Source organism: Bolinopsis microptera, chromosome 1, assembly GCF_026151205.1.
Source record: "Bolinopsis microptera isolate Bmic1 chromosome 1, MBARI_Bmic_1.0, whole genome shotgun sequence".
NCBI classification, from domain to species: Eukaryota; Metazoa; Ctenophora; class Tentaculata; order Lobata; family Bolinopsidae; genus Bolinopsis; species Bolinopsis microptera.
This window is the reverse complement of record NC_087072.1, coordinates 14008991-14025165: the sequence shown is the minus strand read 5'-3', so window position 1 is coordinate 14025165 and position 16175 is coordinate 14008991. Positions and strand designations below refer to the sequence as shown.

General features: G+C 38.3%; 2 protein-coding genes across 5 annotated transcripts; one reads left to right on the top strand and one right to left on the bottom strand.

Moving 5' to 3' along the window:
* Positions 1-128: 128 nt before the first annotated feature.
* Positions 129-5036, top strand: LOC134823677 (ATP-dependent RNA helicase DDX42-like). Its single transcript, XM_063835214.1, has 12 exons — positions 129-324; positions 441-895; positions 1011-1141; positions 1275-1345; positions 1523-1559; positions 1710-2087; positions 2218-2523; positions 3163-3373; positions 3544-3858; positions 3962-4137; positions 4262-4646; positions 4758-5036. The coding sequence occupies exons 1-12, from the start codon at positions 134-136 to the stop codon at positions 4865-4867; spliced, it is 2766 nt and encodes a 921-aa protein (XP_063691284.1). The 5' UTR covers positions 129-133; the 3' UTR covers positions 4868-5036.
* Positions 5037-5687: 651 nt separating this feature from the next.
* Positions 5688-10034, bottom strand: LOC134818288 (uncharacterized). 4 transcript variants are annotated; one of them, XM_063827791.1, is made up of 6 exons: positions 8537-8819; positions 8349-8402; positions 7098-7230; positions 6727-7004; positions 6488-6597; positions 5688-6092 (listed from the first exon to the last, which is right to left on the bottom strand). In XM_063827791.1, the coding sequence occupies exons 1-6, from the start codon at positions 8598-8600 to the stop codon at positions 5979-5981; spliced, it is 753 nt and encodes a 250-aa protein (XP_063683861.1). In that variant the 5' UTR covers positions 8601-8819; the 3' UTR covers positions 5688-5978. The 4 variants fall into 4 exon arrangements, with proteins under 4 accessions (XP_063683861.1, XP_063683853.1, XP_063683871.1 ...); XM_063827783.1 differs by lacking the exons at positions 8349-8402; positions 8537-8819 and adding an exon at positions 9749-10034; XM_063827801.1 differs by lacking the exons at positions 8349-8402; positions 8537-8819 and adding an exon at positions 9749-10034 and having other exon boundaries at positions 6727-6992.
* Between the last annotated feature and the right edge of the window lie 6141 nt (positions 10035-16175).

The following is a 16175-nucleotide window of genomic DNA, read 5'->3' as shown; positions in this document are numbered from 1 at the left end:
GTTGTTCTCTGATGACAAATTCACACATACTAGTCAAATTTTCATCACAATGATTTTAATCTTTTGAGTCTTGACAAGTATTTATTTTGGAGTTCTTCGCCATATTTAATTTTAATCTTTTCAATTTAGCAGGATGGCATTTTTTAAGAAAGGCCCTCCTGGGAAGAGAGGTATTGGGATTGGGGCTTTCAACCTCAAAGCATCAGAAGAACCTGAACAAATCACCCCTAATTCAGAGTTTATTCCCAAAGAAAAAGAAAGTAAACGTCCAAAACATCAGCCATCAGAACCAACAAGGAAACTCCCCAAACTTACTGATAAAGAGTAAAAATTTTGGTTTTACATTATGGAATATAAATTTCGCTTTAAACTGTGTTGTTTCGTGTTTATCGAATTTCTGAAAGTTAATCTGATAAACTAAACGATTCATTTTTAATCAGCTACGACGAAATAAGACAGTACGAAGAGTCACAAAGAAAATCGAGCAGTTCTGGTTCAAAGAGTCCCAGAAGACGAAGATCGAGAAGTCGTTCTCCTAAGAAACGATCTCGGTCACCACGGAGGAGATCCAGGTCTCCTAGACGACGCAGCAGATCACCTAGACGACGCAGCAGATCACCAAGAAGACGAACTAAGTCTTCATCTAGATCACCAAGAAGACGAACTAAGTCTCCATCTAGATCACCTCCAAGACGAACTAAGTCTCCATCTAGATCACCTCCTAGACAATCGTCCACGTTTAAGGAGGTTCCAGAAAGTTCTGAAGGAAGAAGGACTTTCTCTGAAGCCCCAGCGAAAAGGACCTTTTTTTCTGAAGCTCCAGCTAAGAGAACCTTCTTGGAAGCTCCCACTAAGAGGTCGTTTTATGAAGCTCCAGCCGCTAAAAGCACTCTAGGTTTGTGAGTTTTATCTTATAAATTTGAATTTCTGTACCCATTGCACTTGCTATCGATATGACCCGCTACAATATGGATTGGGTATTTCGTTTGAAACCATCCTTATTTGACCAGGTGGGTTTGAAGATGATGAGTTGTTAGCATACGCAGAGCAAACGATCGAGGAAGAGTCCAAGGAAGAGACTCCAGCTGAGGAAGAGTCGGATGAAGATGATCCGTTAGATGCCTTTATGGCTGGCATTGAGGTATGGTTGTGATAAATTAGTAATTAGTAACTTATTTTTTGGTGAAATTTACACAAGGAGATCAACGTTTCGGATTTTAAAAAAAAATAATAAATTTTCCATGAAAAATGATGTTGAAATGAATGTATTTTAGACGCAAATTAAGAAGCAAGATGAGAAGAAAAAGGTCCAAGCCGAGGAAGCAGAAGATGCTAATTCATCAAAGTAAGACATTCCACCGGCCATCCGTTTGATTGATATTCTTGATTCTTGTTAAAAGTACTCAGGTTAAAGGTATAATCAAGGATTAAGTTGTGACTGGGTACGCCACTTCATAGGGTCTGTAAGGTTGAGGTAGGTTGATCAGGTTGTTGGGGCAAATTGAGCGTTATGTTTTATCAGGGGACAACGATGTGACATAGACGATGATGATGATCAGGTATACTGCCAGAAAAACAGTTTTACTGATTTTTTAATTTTTACCTGCTGCTGTAAATCTGAATGAGTACTAAGCTTAAGGACATAGATTCATAACAGAATCTTATAAATCACATTGTTATATCTCTTTTGTTTCACGAACATTTTTCAGGAGTCCTATTTCAAAGCAATGGAAGAGAACCCTAACTTTGTGTCCCCAGAAGACGAAGAAGACATGGAGGTGGAGTATGATGAAGATGGTAATCCTATCTACACCCCCAAGAAGAAGATTATCATACCTTTAGAACCTATAGATCACTCCACTTTTACCTACCCACCATTTGGTAAAGACTTTTACAAGGAACACTCCGAGATAGCCTCACTCAACGCACTTCAAGTTGTAGAACTGAGAAACAAACTAGGGTTGAGGGTGTCCGGGCATAATCCACCAAAACCTGTCTCTAGTTTCGCTCATTTTGGGTTTGATTCTCAGACTATGGCTACTATTAGGAAACAAGAGTACACGAAACCTACTCCCATACAAGCTCAGGTATACATTCCTCAGGCCTCAGATTTGCAACTTTTCTTAATTATCCACAATTCCAGTAAATCTTCTGTGTCTTTATTTCGAAAGCGTAACATCGTTCTATAGCCAACTAAACCACAATCCAATGTTTCAGTCAATACCAGCTGGGTTATCAGGTCGAGATGTGATAGGTATTGCCAGGACTGGTTCAGGTAAAACAGCAGCCTACCTGTGGCCCATGATACCGCACATCATGGACCAGGAGGAACTGAAACCTGGTGATGGTCCTATTGGTATTGTGTTAGCACCCACCAGGGAACTCTGTATCCAGATACACCAGGAGTGCAAGAAGTTCACTCGAGCGTTCCGTCTGAGGGTAGTGTGTGCATACGGAGGGGGTAATATGTACGAGCAAGAGAAGGCGCTGACTGCGCAGTGTGAGATCATTGTCGCTACCCCTGTAAGTTTAGACTGCGCAGTGTGAGATCATTGTCGCTACCCCTGTAAGTTTAGGATCTGTCGCAGTGTGAGATCATTGTCGCTACCCCTGTAAGTGTGAGATCATTGTCGCTACCCCTGTAAGTGTGAGATCATTGTCGCTACCCCTGTAAGTGTGAGATCATTGTCGCTACCCCTGTAAGTGTGAGATCATTGTCGCTACCCCTGTAAGTGTGAGATCATTGTCGCTACCCCTGTAAGTGTGAGATCATTGTCGCTACCCCTGTAAGTGTGAGATCATTGTCGCTACCCCTGTAAGTGTGAGATCATTGTCGCTACCCCTGTAAGTGTGAGATCATTGTCGCTACCCCTGTAAGTGTGAGATCATTGTCGCTACCCCTGTAAGTGTGAGATCATTGTCGCTACCCCTGTAAGTGTGAGATCATTGTCGCTACCCCTGTAAGTGTGAGATCATTGTCGCTACCCCTGTAAGTGTGATATCATACCCTGTAAGTGTGAGATCATTGTCGCTACCCCTGTAAGTCTGGTTCTACTAACCGGGTTGTGTTACTTATCAGATATTATGAGTCTATTATAAACGGAAGGAGGGTGGGTAGTGGGTACAGTATATATTACTCCCAATTCACCCCCCCCCCCCCAGGGACGACTCATTGATTTCATCAAGAAGAAGAAAGTTGCCCTATCACGTGTCACATATTTGGTTCTAGACGAATGTGATCGTATGTTTGATCTTGGTTTTGAGCCCCAAGTTTCTTCTATCGTACAGCATTGCCGACCAGATCGCCAAATATTGCTCTTCAGTGCGACTATGAAGAATAAAATAACAAGGCTCTGTCGACAGCATCTTGAGAGTTAGTCAGAATTTTGTTAAATACTTGAGCTTTGCAATTTAAAAGGCAATAAAATACAACTTACTTAATTAATAGATTATCAAAGTTTTCAACAGTTTATAAAATGCTGGACCGCTATTTATCTTTATAGCCATTTTGTGATGATTTTCCAACTAATTTCACTTGCCCAGGTCCAATACACATCCAAGAGCAGCACGGAGCCGGTTCAGCAAACCAAGACGTCACCCAAATCACCTACACCTACTCCAAACTGGAGGACAAGTTCAGATGGCTACAAACTCGTCTGGTAGAGTTCACATCGTCTGGGAGCGTGTTGGTGTTTGTTACTCGGAAGGTTAACAGTGAGGAGTTGGCTGGCAAACTCCGTAGATTCGATTATTCTCTGGGGTTGTTACACGGTGATATGTCACAGTATGAGAGAAATGAGATATTGTCTAGTTTCAAGAAGCAGGAGTTTAGGATATTGGTCGCTACTGATGTCGCAGGTAATTATATTTGGTCAATCATCTAGATTTAATTTATTTCATATATTCAATGTAATTGTTTTCTACTGTAAAAAACCGTTCTTTAAAATAAGAATCTTTTCAGCCCGTGGTTTGGATATAAAGGAGATAAAAACAGTTATTAACTACGACGTAGCACGTGACATAGACACACATACACACAGAGTAGGCAGAACTGGTCGTGCGGGCGAGAAGGGCACTGCGTATACCCTCCTTACTAAGGCTGACAAGACCTTTTGTGGCGATCTCGTCAAACATCTGGTAAGTTTTGGGTGGTTTAAACTATTGGTTTTTGTCGGATTCTCCGTAATTTCTAAGTTGTTGGGATTCTTGAAATATATACCTGGGTTACTTGTAAGATAAAATGAAATAATACTGTCTTCAGGAAATGGCATGTCAAGAAGTGCCCCGAGATGTTCTAGCACTTGCCATGCAAGATCCTAACTTCAAGAAAGGGCGTGGCAATCCCCGCAAAGGATTTGGTAGAGGTGATGAGAAACTGAGACCAGGGTTGGGTGCTGGTTCAGCCCCTCCTATGGCTATTGAGGGTCCAATGTCTGCCCGACAAAAGTTTGGTGGTATGAACGCGCTCGGTGGTCAGGGCACTAGAGCGACAGAGATGAAAGATGCCATGAAGTCAAACTACTTGTCCCGGTTCTCAAAAGCGAGCGATAATATTCAGAAAGGTTTCCGACCAGGAGACAAGGCTTTTGTTAAACCAGCTAGTAGCGGTTATGCAGGATTCGCTAAAGCCACTCCAGCTGCACCTAGTAAGTTGACTATCGATATTTTAGGGATAAGTATCAAAATCTTTTGCAAAAATTTGGGCTCATAATCACTAGTATGATTTGATTTTAAACTTAACCCTTTTCTGTTTTCAGGTCCAGCGTTGCCGCTTGTAACACCAGGACAGAATCCAGGCTTCAAGGCTCCAGCTGCACCAACCCCGAAAGCACCCTCCGCGAAAGCTAAGAAGAGTCGCTGGAATTGATCAATAAAATCACATACAGACAACCCTGAACTCGCTATGAACTAACTTTGATATGAGTTTCGCAGAATTTTAAGAAATTTGTTCTGGTGCACTTGCGAAGTGTTGATTTCTTAATGTTCATCTTTAAGTTGTATATTTCATAAGTTATGTTTTACGAAATGAGATTTTTCCTTGTTCAGTGTCAAGAATTGAACCAATAATCTACTTGCCAAGCCACCTATCTTGTTTTTAGTTTGGTGGGGCTCTTCAGTCCGTGAGGAATTGTTAATAGTCTGCACGCGCGACGACTAGTTCATAGAGTGAAAAATCATCCCCTATAGTTCTTGCCGCGCGCTTTGATTGCTTGGTGCGCGCGGGCTGCATGATTAAGCCGCGCGCGCAGCCCGGCCCCTCTAGTTATTACTGATTTGATCGTGAATGTTGCCATGAACGGCATTTGGTGTTTATATTATCTTTATTTTGTCGTATCGAATCGTTTTGCAAGTTATTGGTTTAATTTTCACTTCTAAAGATTCATGCTGTCCTCTTGGCCCTGACTCTTAGATTAGAATAAGTCTTAATAGAGGAAACCTACTTTCAACTTTCAAGCATGTTTTTTTCCAATAGCTGTCCTCAGTCCTGTAAGTGTAACCAAATACCACCCTATCCTAGATTTCGATGAAGATTACGAAATGAGTGGGAGTGTATTTTGATAACTTTCATTTGCTTCTTATAATCTAATCACTAATTTCCGAGCAATTCGAACAAGTTATAATTCATGCCCCACTCACGATGGATCCCACTGCAATAGCTATTGTACAGACACAAAATACGATATTCATTCCAAACAAACGATGTGTTATTGCTAAGTTAAATACTGTTCACATTCAATATTTTGGTCTGTTCTTCACCACATTTTCTCACAACCACAGTCCTCGGTGTGTATTCTGTGTGTTTAACATCGTGTCTTGATCTGTGTACGCACGGAGTGTTTTTTATAAAATTCTTGTTCAGTCATGATCGACCAGTCCAGCTGATAAATCTCTCGATGCCAAGCTCGTAGAGTTGAAAGTATGGAGTATCATGGATGAAGCCATTCTAAGTTGGATCATCAAGTTCAGTCATATTATTATTAGTGAGCTTTTCTTGGTCTAAGAGCAGAGGCGCTGGATGCTCTAACAACTGATCTCGTTCGTTTATCGGTGATAGTCACGGAGATGCTGTGATCAATCGCTTTATCTGTGCCCTGAAACGATCAAGTGGATAAGTCATGACGGAGGTTTTTAAGTTAAACTGAGGTAAAATTGATAAATCCCGATGGTAATATGCAGTTAGGAACCGTTCACATATTGCGTAATCACTTTTGGCCAATTTGAACCCTTTTCACCCCTCCGTAATCAGTTGTACACATAAATATTGTGTCCAAATTACAGTAGCGTAATCATTTATAAACCTCCCTCCCCCTCAGTGATAACGTAACCCCTTACGTAATATGTGAACGACCCCTTAATTAGAATAGTTCGACCGGGATTTCGTGACTTACTGATACGGTTTTAGGTCCTACTCCTATTAAATCATTCCTACTACGAGTACGATTACCTCGTCCTAAAAAACAGTCCAAAATGTGTGAAAAATGCTTACATTAAGTTTTGTAGGTTGTTTGGAAATCTCCGTCTGTTCTGAGCTCTTGTCTTGTGGTGGTGGCTCTAATTTAGCTTCTTTCCTTGATTGGACTCTCTTTCTAATCGGTTCTGGGGAATGACATTACTCAGTAATTAACTACGGCGAAATATCATTGTTTACAAATGGTATGAGAAGAATTCTTAATATATTTTAAGAGAAGAAAGTTCAACACTTTCGGAAACATATTAAAGTCTCACTTTTAGGTTCATATCTCGGTTTCATCTCGACAGATTTCTTCTCCAACAATATTGGCAGACTAGCAGTCCGGTTAAGCTGAGATTTATCTTCCAGCACAGTCCTCGTCACTAGGGAGCTGCTCGTACTGCTGGGTTGCGATTGGTTCAGCTGGTGGTTCTTCAGGTTCGTTTGCCAGCATTCTATCGCTAGAGGGGTCTGGCGGCCATCTATTGTGAGCCGTTTTGGTCGACATTCTTTTCTGCTGCTCGGACGGTTTTCGTTAAACCTGCGAAAACAACTGATAACGGATTAGTAAAACGTTAATAGAATGATAAAATAATCCATAAACAGTTTTAGCAAATAGTTTAAATTAAGTAAATTTAGATATTACCTCTGACCGGCTGAAAGCAAAACATTAGGGCTAAGGATAACTGAGGATGCTGCACTGCTTGGCCTTGACTTTGATTTCGTACAAAAGAAACAACTCGTTTCGTCCTCTTTCCCCTGCACTTTTAACTTTCTGCCTGAAAATATTGGATGAGTCAATCTTTATTCTTTATGTAAGATTTTATCACTACTTCTGTTTATGAATTAAAACTCTGCTGTTCTAAATTTTATCAGGTAACTCTTGTTAGATCATAGATGCATTATGATGATTTAAGCTTATGCTTGAAAATAGACCTCATAAAGACGCGAAAACATCCAGTGCAAGCATAATTCTTGACTGGATGGGTGTTTATTCATGTTTCTGACGCATCTTAACAGCAAACTGGGCAGGTCATGTCAAACATTGCCTGTTGGCTACCACGGTATCACTCTTTTGCTTGATTTTGACGTGCTAATAAATTTTAAAGGCCTGCTTTATCACTTTCAGCTATCGCTCTTACTGTTTAACCATAGCTTAATAATAGATCATATTCGGTGCAAAGAAAATTAAAGTGTTAAAGTAAAATAACAGATATGCGTATTGAATAATATGCAGCTGATAACGAAATCTTATAAAGATTTAGAGTCCAAATGTTCCAGAATCCAGGAGCCTGTATAATGGAACTCTTAGTGCACTGTGCAACGATAAGCTTATAATGTTTTTAAATGCTCTTAAAAGTTATATTAGATAATTTGTAAGTGATTAATGAAATTGAGATAACAGCCGAAGAGACAGGTCCATTTAGGCTATTGTGAGGAAAGAATAAATGATAAAGTAAAAAGCAGGTGACCCATGTACTACATACTAAGATAACCACTGAACTATTCTCCAGTTTCATCGAATGTTCTTGGATTTAAAATTTAGAATTTCTGCAAGTACAACTTTTAAAAGTTACAAAATTAGTATTGTATTGACTACTTTTTAGAATGATGATGAAGTTATACCCTCCAACGTGACTTCTTGTTCAGTAGAAGTTTGTTCTTTGATCCAAAAACATTTAAATTTTGAATCCAAGACATTGTGATAACGTTACCAACCTCGTTAAGAAACAACCGGATTTATTCTATAAATAAAGATAAAACTAGAACTGCTCAAGGCTATAATCAGAGAATGGTGTCAGCGAGAAATTTCAAAAAGTGGAATGCTGGAATTGAATTCGTGAAATGCAATTTATGGAAACATTGTGCAAGAAAAGAATCAGCAATTGTGCTATACCCTTTGCCACCCTCGATTCTCTCAAAACTGGCCATTTTCGTTCCTGTTTTTCGCCTGTGAGAGCAAAGTTGAACATTCGCTCAACAAATTCGTGTAACTGATAAAGTAGCTGAGCATGGTAAAATCTTTGGACTGAGCATCAAATTGAACAAAAATGACAGAAACTTTCTTAGATGAAGCCTATTTACCTTTTATGTACCGCTTGATGGCTCTTTGAAGCTCAATATCGCTTCTCTCGGAGTTTATATACATGCCCACAGGTCGGAAATCGATCAGCAGTTGTACTGTATATCAAGCAAAATCAACCACCCTTGTTCGAATTATGAGATTGTTTCAGATTATTTTCATGCCTTTCGCCCTTTCTCATCTACTAATACTATAACTCAGGAGAAACTGAGATATCACAAAATACTGCTGTAACAAAGCCTTGTATGCCAACAAAACAAACCAACTTGAAACACTAATGAGTTTTGTGATACGATATATAACATTGTGTTTTACAAGAAACATCCAGCGGTTTAAAACTAACTGCTTGTCGATAAGTTAATCCAACCATGAAATGTCGCGGATTGAGCAGCTAATTTTCTTTAAAATCGGACTTATTTATCAAAGCGGCACTGTTTTAATGTCGTTTAACCCTGAATCCCTATTCACGACTTTGTTTACACAATCTGTGATTAGTGAATAGCGTATTTATATGTCATAATCAGAAACAGGATTTTAAACATTTCTCAAGCACAGGCAAGGAGAGATTTGCCACCTTATGCCACGATCTGATCCGAGCTAATTTTTTAAAACGATACAAATATCGCTAATAATTAGTAACGAATGCAATAGACAAAGTTAAAGGCGATGGTGAAATTTGCATAGCATTTGTGTAGAAGGCTGTGTGAATTCGTAGTTTTGTCTCTGCTTTGAACTCAAGCACAACAAGATGGATACGTGATTTCTCAGTTTACTGTCTGGTTTGCTCATCGAACGAGAGGTATGTAAATGGAAACTATAAACAGTTTTCAAATTTTGTTTAGAATATTGTGAGACTGTTTATATATTACCATTGCCAACTGAGACACTGAACACTTTGATAGTGCCGAAGTAATACCTCACCCTTGATGTGCCGGCCTATTCATGGGGACTCTATAGTGGACCTCTTCTTAAATTAACCAAATCATTTTTCGGCGACAAACAGAATTCAATGTGTTTGCTTTCAAAACATTCGATTTTCTCGTGCACTTGAAATCTTTGCAACGCAGCAGAAAAACATCTAAACGTAAGTTGAAATGTCACCTGTCACCCAGGTCCTAGAGGTAATTCACGAACTCAAACTGCCACCTGATCGAATAGCAGGGAATAAAGAAGAACGATACAAAACTAGTAATACAGAGAGTGATCTATCCTACCTTGAATAACAGGTATTTGGTGATCGTTGATCTTGGGTCTGACATTAACCCGCCTATTTATCGGATAAAGCGGGAAAGTCCACGTCCTGAGCTGTTCCTCAATCGGTATGGGCCTGACTCTCACACTCATTCTCAAATCAACACAAAGAGCTCACGATAGACAGCGAGCATGCGAAATGAAAACTATTTTGAAAAGCAGGAGACACATGTAAACAAGTGAGTTATAGCGAGACTTGTAAAGTCGTGCTGCGACAACCAGCAGAAGGTTGCGTGTCAAAGCTGCCACTGTTTATTAAAGCTGCTGTTTATTACGAATATATTTGATTGATATAATCCACCCTGCATGCGGTCACTTCAGGTCAATGTGTGCTCTTCATGTTAATTCACTTTGAGTGTCCGACTCAGCGTGGCTTACTTGTAAATCGTCATGGGAGAAATTTAGCTTTAATTGTTACGGTCGAATTTGAGTGATCAGTAAAAACAGTACGTTTGAATGCACTTTTAAAACAAGCACGAGCATTTAAGCGTAGGACTTTAAACAAGAACGTTGTAAAGCTAAATCGGTAAGTATAATTTTAACTATTTAAGTACTCGTGGCTTATATCGTATGAATACTTACTATTCAGAATGATTTGAATCATAGCTGGTCACAATCCCGCGATTTTAAAAGGAGATGATTGGGTCAAGCACAACAACGATGAAGCCACACTGCTGGCCTGGACACAACCGTGGGCTTAATACTACTAGAACAATCATTGGCGTGGGAACATAAGATTGTGATCGGTTACAATTATCACTACTGTGTGAAATCAGATATATAAGTATATAGCCTAAATTCCATCAAATTTTATCAAGGACCGTGTCTGCAAGCAAGGTGGCATATGGCCATGGGCTGGGCCAGTGGCAAATACTTACACGTGTTTTCTACTCTATGGTAACACGTTTCCGAGAAAATTCAACAGCGTTCGTGTTCAAACTGTTCATGCTTAAACAATAAACATACTTTAAATTTGTAGTACAAAAATTCAAGCTTTTACTTCTAGTCGTAGTTAAGAAACCATATAATTCTGACGAAATCGCTTCTGATAACAATTAATCACAATCGCTGCTTAAGATTTTATATTTAGTCAATGTAACCACAATCTGTAGGAGTAAAAAACCACAATTCTTAAAACTTCTTCAGCAATAACCACACTGAAACCACACGAATACTGTTATTGTTCGCTCTATCTAGCAGAGGGGTTGGCGATGACAGATTCCTGCAGACGAGGAGGAGGCTGACTTGGAGGGGCCAGGTCCTTCAGTACTTTCTGTTCCTTGTTGGCCCACCCTGGAAACCACATCTCTTGTTTTACAATCCCTGCCTGCAACAGATGATGGTTTTATGGTTAGTAAATAGGGTCTAAGGATAACATGCATTAAGTTATAAACTGGTAATTTAATTGTATTTAACCGGTTGAACTTCGAGTTAGCATATTCTGAATAAAATTGATTGATTAATTAATAAAAATAACTTCCATCCTTTATATTCTCAAGATACAAGACGACTCACGATAAAATAAAGACAGGATCCGAAGAAGATGAAGATGACACTAAGAAGACAAGGGAAGGACATAACAAGCGGAACCACCAGCCTGGAAAGTAAGGTATTTAACAACTAACCCTCTAGTTCCATGGCCAATTTTTGGCTCTCTCTCTTTTCGATTCACTCAATTAATTGAGCTAAAAAAATCGTGAACGTGCAGTGCTCACGTATTACATTTTTCTCGCTCAAATAATATAGCCGCTGCGGTCTTAATCGATATTATAATTGCGTTTTGTTGTCCCGCACCCAAGTTTCTGTTTGTGTTTCCTAATTAAAACTCGTGTGGCCGCAGTTCTGATCTTGTCCGACACCACCAATACGCGTATCGATTACTTCGTGCAAATTATTTGGGTATGGAACAGGTCACCCGTATAATTATATTTCACAAATAAAATTTGCACACATTTTTTCACTGTATTATTTGGCCATGGAACTAGAGGGTAACCAGTATTATTTGTTACACTTCTAATTTCTAGGCTATCTTAAACCTTAAAAACACAAAGGCTTAATTTGTAGCCGTTTTTAGAAAACGAGTTACAAGAACTTAATGGAGTTGTCTTAAAAGAAGAATATAAATAAAACTCACACTATGTAGAGAACAAATCGAGCGATATAGTGTCTGAATATCTTGGAGTAGTAGACTAGATGAACAATCTTTAGCTCAAGCTGATACCTGAGTTTATTGTATTATATAGCCACAGTTAACAAAGACGTGTCGTGTTTTTAATCATCGTGTTAGATCCATGCGTACATTTGTGATTTGATAAATAGGAAACAACATAAAGGCAAAGCAAATAAGCATCAGAAGTAAAAGGATTACACATAATTTCATTCCCCTCGTTTCAAATTTAATAACTTACGGTCTTTCCTCCTCCCTTCTTCTCGGACCTTTAGGTCTTCTCTTGCTTATCGGGTACTCAATCAACATTATTGCAATGCTACATATTCTGTGAATATAAGTCCGTCAGCTGTTTTGCCTACAATTCTCGATCAATCGATAGAAAAGCGATCGGATTTTTATCAAGTAATTTATTTTTCATATAAGGACACGTTCATTTGAGTTTGAGGATATTGGTAAATATAAGTGACCCTATTAAAATGCACAGTGTAGTCGAATTTGTCACACTATGAAATTACACAAACCCTTGATGGTTAGGATAATCGTCTCATCCTCTAGGCTAACTTTGTCACATAACGATATCTTAATCAGGTGATAAGATATCGCTTAAATACGGCCGGCACGTAAATGGTTACATTGTCACACTATAAACATGTGACGGAGTAAATATGGAGTATGGACCCCTTGCTGCCGTTTTTGACCAAATTTTTGAGTGTCCAGTTGATTGGATGGGTACATATGACCATTACCTACATATTTGACGACTTTTTTCGTTAGATGGTGCACTCAGGTTTACTCTGTCACACATTTAAAAAAATATGTGAAGAATGTTCAGGGCACCCTGGTAAGCAATGCTGAGTAGTGTAGGTTTATTTGATGGCCTGGAAGTGCTAGGAATTGTTATTATATTGCATATAGTCGTAAGGAATTAAAACACAGGAGGCACAAACAAGTTTACTTTGTCACATAATCTTGATGATATCTGAACATGTGTGAAATTGAACAAATAATGATATACCAGCTTAAACCCCTTATATTACGTACTATGGATCAAACAACACTGCTAGTACCATGCGCCAGTCACATAAATCATTATCGGGTGTAATATGTTAACAGTGTCACAATTAAACTACCGCAACATGGTCAAAAATAGGGTAATTTCGTCACAACAAAATTATTATAACTCTGTTAGCTCCTTGCTGGCAAAATAACTAGTTTATCGAAATTGTTTTGATGATAAAGTTACATAGTATTTTAATAGAGGTATAGATCTTCAAAATAGGGACAAGACATGTTTACTTTGTCACATCAGTTATTATAAGAGTTAGGTAATCGTCATCACCTTAACAGATCTTTTTCGTAGTTTGGATCGATTAATATAGGCAATAAAGCATCCTATGCCAATTTTAACACACTATCTTGATATTTTTGGGGCAGGAAAAGTTAATTTTGTCACATTTTCAGTGACTTTGACAAATTTAACCTAAAATTGTTAAACTTGAGCTCTGATGTTCTGGACAATATTCTACCAATCGTTTCTGAAAGAATGTTGAATTCTAATAGAGTTATAGATATCCAAAATAGGGGCAAGACATGTTTACTTTGTCACATCAGTTATTATTAGAGTTAGGTAATTGTCATCACATTAACATATATTCTTCTGCAGTTTGGATTGATTTATATAGGTAATAAAGCAGCTTATGCTAATTTTTACACACTATCTTGAAATTGTTGGGGCAGGAAAAGTTAATTTTGTCACATTTTTAGTGACTTTGACAAATTTAACCTAAAATTGTTAAACTTGAGCTCTGATGTTCTGGACAATATTCTACCAATTTTTTCTGAAAGAATGTTGAATTCTAATAGAGTTATAGATATCCAAAATAGGGGCAAGACATGTTTACTTTGTCACATCAGTTATTATTAGAGTTAGGTAATTGTCATCACATTAACATATATTCTTTTGTAGTTTGGATTGATTTATATAGGTAATAAAGCAGCTTATGCTAATTTTTACACACTATCTTGAAATTGTTGGGGCAGGAAAAGTTAATTTTGTCACATTTTTAGTGACTTTGACAAATTTAACCTAAAATTGTTAAACTTGAGCTCTGATGTTCTGGACAATATTCTACCAATTTTTTCTGAAAGAATGTTGAATTCTAATAGAGTTACAGAATATATAGATCTTCAAAATAGGGGCAAGAAATGTTTACTTTGTCACATCAGTTATTATAAGAGTTATTATAAGAGACTATTTCATTCTATAATCATTGTTTTTAACCTATTTACGATTTCGTATCATTTTTTGTGACAATGTAAACATCAACTGATCTTAACTTGCATCAACTGCATTGTCATCATATAAAGTTTTCCCGCCTTTCAAATCAAAATCAGATATAAATAATTCGCCCAAAAATTTAAAATTCCATATATTGTGACAGAATTAACCTCATTTCCCAATAACCAAGTGCCTGTATTAGCGAACTATTCGAAAAAACATATTTTAGGGCTATGATTGGTAGATCAACCATCAAATAATGAGTTAAAAGGGTTTTGAGGACACCTCACAGAAGAATAGAGGTATGGTATTCTGACTGTGACAAATTTACCCAAATATTGCCTTGTAACCGTTCGATCCGTGCCCTTTAACTAATGTTTTATCATAATTGTTAGATTGACCTAATCTACTATATTTCAGACCAAGGAATGATAATTAGACAACTACAGTTAACTAAGTCACACAAAATGTGACATTTGAAACATTATAGTGCTTAACAACAATAGATTTTCTTTCTGAGCAGTGCATATGGGAGTATGTGTTACGTGGCTAATGTTCAGAACTTCTGAACGTGCTAGGTTAATAGATGTCAAAATTAAGCCACTATCGTCGAAAACGCTATTATTTTTGTTTACCAATATCCTCAAACTCAAATGAACGTGTCCATAAAAAAGAATAAATCAGATCGAGGGTTTCTCAATGGCGAAAATAACTCACAAAGCCCAAGGCCCAGTAAAGACCCAATACGTATCTGTACTGGGGTCCTCCTTCTTACTATTGGCAAATACAGGATGGAAGGTGACGAGGGATGATAGAAAGAGGCACACTGCCCCTGTTAGACACATCGTGTTCGCCCAGTAGCCCCACAGGATAGTCCCTGGAGGCTGGTTTTGTTGCTTCTTCATCCTGAACTAGAGAGAGTGTCAATAAGAGCATATCTTGACTTAACTGTTTCTATTTATTTGCTCTGGTGTCTGTTTCCAAAATCTTGCTCACAGAGCTTTATAAAGGGCACCAGGGTCAAAAGGGCACCAGGGTCAAATTAAGACAAGCCCTTACTTTTTAAAATGCCAGCTAAGCAGAAACATAAAATATTTATCCAAACGTAGCGAAAGCACACGATAAACATAAAATCACATCGTTTAGCTACATCAAAGGTGTAATGCAAACAATATAAATAAACCCACTTCCTAGTGTATCATTACGTAGAGGTTGTAAACACGAACCAACTGCAATGACACCAGCAGATGTAGTCGTACTGTATGTTGAGCACTAAGCCCTGTGGAGTGAGGAGAATGTTGTAAGATAGTCATTCAAGAAAAATTCAGTCAAAATAGTGAAATATGGGTCGCGGAAAATTTAAATTCGAATATGTCCTACCGGTAGGACTAATTAAAATTTTCATTGCATCAAAGTTTTCTCCGGATATACGGCTTCCAGTACCTTGATGGCGACTTGTGTCACTTTCATCAACCTCACTGATTGGTCACTGATCAAAATTTCAGTCAAAACCGCGAAATTTCGGTCAATGGCCGGACGGCAGAAAAGCTTCTCTTCGAAAATATCTTTTTATATTCTGATGATTTTCCGTTAATCGAACCTTTCTTTGGGTATAGAACTTTTAGTACCTCAATCGTGTCTTGTGCCATCCTCAGTGACCCTGTAGGATGGTCATTCAAGAAAATTTCAGTCAAAACAGTTTAATTTGGGTCGCGGAAAGCTGAAATTCGAATATGTCCTAACCGGTAGGACAATGACATATTCAAAATTTTCATTGCATCCAAATTTTCTCCGGATATACTGCTTCCAGTACCTTGATGGCGACTCGTGTCACTTTCACCAACATCACTGATTGGTCACTGGTCAAAATTTCAGTCAAACTCAAAACCGCGAAATTTCGGTCAAAGGGACGGCAGAAAAGATCCTCTTCAAAAATCTTCCA

Excerpts from the sequence above, each read along its gene's own strand:
- LOC134818288 (XM_063827783.1), bottom strand. The coding sequence starts at position 9,878 with ATGAGTGTGAGAGTCAGGCCCATACCGATTGAGGAACAGCTCAGGACG. Across the intron at positions 7,005-7,097 it reads TTGCTTTCAGCCGGTCAGAG|TTGTTTTCGCAGGTTTAACG; the intron begins GTAATATCTAAA and ends ATCCGTTATCAG. Across the intron at positions 6,598-6,726 it reads ACCGAGATATGAACCTAAAA|AACCGATTAGAAAGAGAGTC; the intron begins GTGAGACTTTAA and ends GTCATTCCCCAG.
- LOC134823677 (XM_063835214.1), top strand. The coding sequence starts at position 134 with ATGGCATTTTTTAAGAAAGGCCCTCCTGGGAAGAGAGGTATTGGGATT. Across the intron at positions 1,142-1,274 it reads CCTTTATGGCTGGCATTGAG|ACGCAAATTAAGAAGCAAGA; the intron begins GTATGGTTGTGA and ends AATGTATTTTAG. Across the intron at positions 2,524-3,162 it reads AGATCATTGTCGCTACCCCT|GGACGACTCATTGATTTCAT; the intron begins GTAAGTTTAGAC and ends CCCCCCCCCCAG.